The following is a 4,579-nucleotide window of genomic DNA, read 5'->3' on the forward strand; positions in this document are numbered from 1 at the left end:
ATCACCCATCACCCAACCCAACCAGGTCCCTCCTGCTCAAGTACGGCTATCTTCGGTCCTCCCTGCCGCCATTCGCCCAGCTGCGGAGGGAGGCAATCAACGGACGGAGGAAGCAGCTCAGGGCGGGAGTGCAGAACCTGCCGGGGGTGGCACTGGGGCTGATGCAGCAGCTGCCGGGACCCGCCCAGAGGTCACCGCCGCCGCCAGGGCTGCCCACCGGCGGAGGCAGCGGCCGCGGCGGCCGTCTGCTCGTACGATCGCCTAGCATGCCGCCGCCCCGCACGGCGCTGGCGGCTGCACCGGTGCCAGCGGTGGCAGCGGGTCTTCTGCCTGTTGAGGTCCTAGAGCAAATGGTGCCATGGGGTTACGGGGTGGGGGTGCATGGGCCGGGTGGGTACATTGGCAGGGCCAGTAACGGGTGCGGATGTGGGAGGGGCTAGTTGCTCCGTGGCGCTGAAATGTCTCCTCACCCCCCCCCCTGGTCCTCCTCGCCGACCCTCAAAAGACTCCTCCAGGGGGGAGCTGGCGATACAACTCTCCTTGTGCCTCCTGTATTCCCCCCTCTACCCACTGCCTCCTAACCTGGTGCCGTACACGTCCTGCCGCTGCTCTCGGGGCCCCACAGGATCTGAACAGCTCCCGTACGGCAGCGGTCCTTGGTGGCCTGGACTTGGTGCCCTGGACTGGCGCCGCCGCCGCCGCCGCCGCCGCCGCGGAGCCCGCAACCCCTGATTGCGTGAGTGCAATGGCTACCGGGAGGTTAGGAGGGGCTGCCGTGGGCGGTGGCGGCGGCGGCGGCGGCGGGGAGAGTGGCACTGGCGGAGCTTCCGCCCCGACCCTCGCCCTGGCTGAGCGACTGAAGCGGCTGGGACCTAGGAGCGGGCAGACCAGTGGGCGATGGCAGGTGAGGTGGTTGGCAGTTGACAGTTGTTGGTTGGTAAGTGGTTGTGGGATGGCACGTAGCAACTCGCAGCTCCCCCCCGGGAATCGTTGTTATTACAACGACCTCTTTCGCAACGTCCGCGGTGGCCATTTCCCCCCCCCCTTGGGGCATAGGTCGATTTTTTGTATTCCTCATCCTCATCGAGCAGCACACCGACATGCCACCCACCTCAGTTTTCCAACGAGGCCGATGAGAGCGCTCCGGCGGAGGCCAACCCGCGCCAGCACTCGGCGGCACCGGCGGAGGCGGCGCGTACGACGCCACCACCGCCGTTGGATCACGTGGTGCCGGACGCTCCAGGTTGCGCCGCTGACGGCGCCGCCAGCGGGCAAGATGCACCCGCGCTGATGGCGGCCACTGCGGGTGGCGGCGGCGGTAGCAGCAGCCTTAGCGGCGGTGATGCTCTGCGCGCACCACCGAAGCCCTGCGTGATGAGGACGCCGCTGACTGGCACACTAATGCAGTACGGTGGTACGGCAGTACGGCAGCAGGGTGACGTGCGAGTCGGCACATCGGTGGGTCGTCAGTGCGCGCTGGTCGGCTGGGTGGGTGGGGTGTCTTGCGCCGCGTTGGTTCACCATCGCCAGTTGTCGTCGTGTCCTTTACCCGCCGCCGGCCGTCCGGGGCTGCAGAGAGAACTCGCTCTCGCGGCCGGCTCCAGCTCATTCCCTATCAGGGTGTCCGCGATGTCGCTAATGTTTCTTGCTCTCTATTATGCTGCCGACAGACTTTGCAGTTGTACGGAAATACGATTTTGGCACGTTCCATACCGCGACACGCTATTCGTGCGGCCTACCTTCTTACCATCCGTTACTGCGCGAGTTACCTACATGACTGTTCCATCGCGCGTGTGCGGGGGTGCAAGGGGCCGCGCCAGGGGGGTTAGGAGCCGCCCCGAACTCCCCTGATCCAGTCAGACAACGTCTCCGGACTTCCCGGCCGCCCCGCACTTTCCGCACACAGGGTACGGCGCTCGTTCCGACTCCCAGCACCGGAGCCGCCACCGCCGGCATCGCCGCGGCCGCCACCGGAGCCGCTGCCACCGGCGGCGGCGGGAATGTGTCTGGTAGCTCCGGCGGTAACGGCGGCGCCGACCCCTTACAGACCCGCCTGCTCGGTGTCAAGAGCCCCAATGTGCTCCGTACAGATGAAGCGGCGGAGGCAGGGGTTGATGCTGTGGCGGCGGCGGGTGCGGAGCCGCAGCGTTCCTCAGACGCCGCCTTATCCCAGATGTCAACGTTGCCGCCTCAACAGTCAGGCCCCGCTGCCGCCGGTGACCAGTCACACACGCCGACGTCTTCCTCCCCCTCCTCTCTTGCCGCTTGGCTGCTGGCCGCCGGTGGCGGTGACGTCAGCGGCAATACTCTGGACAGTCCGCAGGCCTTTCTTGCGTCCCTTGCAGCTACCGGTGGTGGCGGCGGGGGGGGACCCACCAGTGCCGCAACTATCTCCGCGCCGCTGCGCGGCGTTCTTCTGCCGAGGGGTAGTGGATCGAGCTTTCGCATGCGAACAAGCTTAACAGGCGTCAGCAATAACAACAGCGGCGGCGGTGGTGGTGGCAGCAGCAATAGCAGCAGCTTCAATGCGCACAGCAGTCACCAGGTCGAAACCCAGTGGGATCGTATGCGTGAGAGCGCGCCGGGGGCCCCGCTACTGCCGACGCCGCACCAGCAACAACCCCAATATCCGCACCAATCCACCGCACAAACCCCCAGCCAGCCTTCAGTCGTCAATTCCCACAACACGGCACTCTCTGGCGGCGGCTGGCCGAGTAGTCAAGGTGCCTCTTTCCGCAGCCGGCTTGGCGGTTACGGCGGCAGCCGCGCCAGGACCACCTCCCAGCTCGAGATTGCGATTGGCAATACGTCAATCGACGCCTTCGCCGCGCCTACACAGACGGCGGCGCCGGCGGCAGCGGCTTCGCCACCGCTGCCAAGGGCCGTCGCCTTCGGCGGCGGACGCTCGATTAGCTCCCGTCACGCATGGAGGGAATTTCCGGAGATGCTGCGGTGCAGAAGCAATTTGGATACGGCGGCGGCGCGCAGCGCTAGCGGGGGCGGCGCCGGCGGGGTCGCAGACGCTGCACGCGGAGGTAGTACGGCCGCTGTCACTGTGCTGGCGCTCGCGGCGCTAGCGGCGACCAAGCCTCTGGAGTCTCACCACCTACAGATCCCTTGAGGCCGAGGCGGTGAGTGTTGTAACCTGGGCGTATCACGTGATCTGACATCCGCCAATGCTGCAGCGGCAGCGGCGGGGTGACCTGGCTCCCCATGGGGTGGCGAGGTATTTGATATGCTGTTGGAGCCAATGTATCTCTTGGTGTTGGTGGTGTTGGTGACTGCGGAAATTGTCTAGGTTCATAAGCTGTTGGTGCTTGGATTGGGGGGACACGAGCTCGCTCGTGTGCGTTTGTATGTGTATGTACATCGGGCCCGGGGGAATCCCTCGCAGGTTGAGGAGATGAGTGCCGCACACCTGCTAGGCCCCCAGGAAGCGCTTTGCTTCCCTACCCCTACGTGTGTGTACCGTCGCACGCTGCGCCCGTACGTTGATGTGAACCGTTGTGCGCGTGAGGTGGGGTTAGGTGTTGCGTGGTGGGGTGCTGCGCTCCTCATCTGCTTCGTCTTGCCGCGAGACCCGCCGTAACGCTGTGTTATGGGCAGTAGACGCCCGGCGATTGTCGGTGAAAAAATACCACCCTGCATATCAAAAATTAAAAGTAGCTACGTGAAGCCCGATGGTGACGTCAGATCTTCCTCCATGAGCTGTCGCGTGGTGAGAGTGCTGTACGTCTCATAACGTGTTTTAAATATTAGTTTAAATTATGATTGATTTTACATGCAACTTGCCTATTTCTGACCGCATCGTCGTATGAGCAAGTTGTGATATGGCAAATTATGGCAGATATACATACATACATACCCTTCGTGGCAGGCGGCTGGCAGAGGTTAAGGCCTGACTTCTGCTCCCAGTCGACCCAGTCGACCCGGGTTCAAATCCGCCTGCCGGCTCCTCGGGTGTTTGAGGAGTGATGAAATGGGAGGTGGCCCCCCATCTTATGGACGGTGTAGGACGTGATAATATCAACTTGCGAGCTGACCAGGAACTAAGTTGATGCGCCGTTGATCCGCTAGATTTGGTTGGATGCTGGTGGTGAGTTGCCGAACCCAACGAATACATTCTGAAGTCGGATGGGGTGACGGATTAGGGTGCCCCTCTAGCAGGGGAGAGCAGGGACTGCCCCGGGAAAGGGGGCCGCTGGCGAAGTTAACCACCCTGTAACAACATACATACCCTTCGTGGGGTTTTCAATGCAGCGCCATCCCCGGATGGAGGGGCTGCGGAGTGGCTGCGTAGAGTGTTGGCAGTCTGAGTCGGGGTCGGGAGCACACAAGACTAACCGACTTGTGCTGTGTGCTCCCGACCCTTGCGCTGTGTTTCGGCTTCGGCCCCCGGCTCTCGCGGCCCACAGTGTAATCTAAGTCATACATACATACATACATACATACATACACACACATACATACATACATACATACATACATACATACATACATACATACATACATACATACATACATACATACAGACATACATACATACATACATACATACATACATACATACATACATACG

At 62.4% G+C, this 4,579-nt stretch overlaps 1 protein-coding gene across 1 annotated transcript in view; it reads left to right on the plus strand.

The window, feature by feature from the left end:
* Window positions 1-3,121, plus strand: part of VOLCADRAFT_117968 (uncharacterized protein) — a gene marked incomplete at both ends in the record, with an annotated part of 27,558 nt that extends 24,437 nt beyond the window's left edge. The window contains 4 exons of the mRNA XM_002951695.1: window positions 26-371; window positions 626-904; window positions 1,117-1,458; window positions 1,907-3,121. Of these exons, the coding sequence (XP_002951741.1) occupies window positions 26-371; window positions 626-904; window positions 1,117-1,458; window positions 1,907-3,121 (2,182 nt within the window). The remainder of the gene's footprint in view (window positions 1-25; window positions 372-625; window positions 905-1,116; window positions 1,459-1,906) is intronic.
* Between the last annotated feature and the right edge of the window lie 1,458 nt (window positions 3,122-4,579).

Source organism: Volvox carteri (assembly GCF_000143455.1).
Source record: "Volvox carteri f. nagariensis unplaced genomic scaffold VOLCAscaffold_25, whole genome shotgun sequence".
NCBI classification, from domain to species: domain Eukaryota; kingdom Viridiplantae; phylum Chlorophyta; class Chlorophyceae; order Chlamydomonadales; family Volvocaceae; genus Volvox; species Volvox carteri.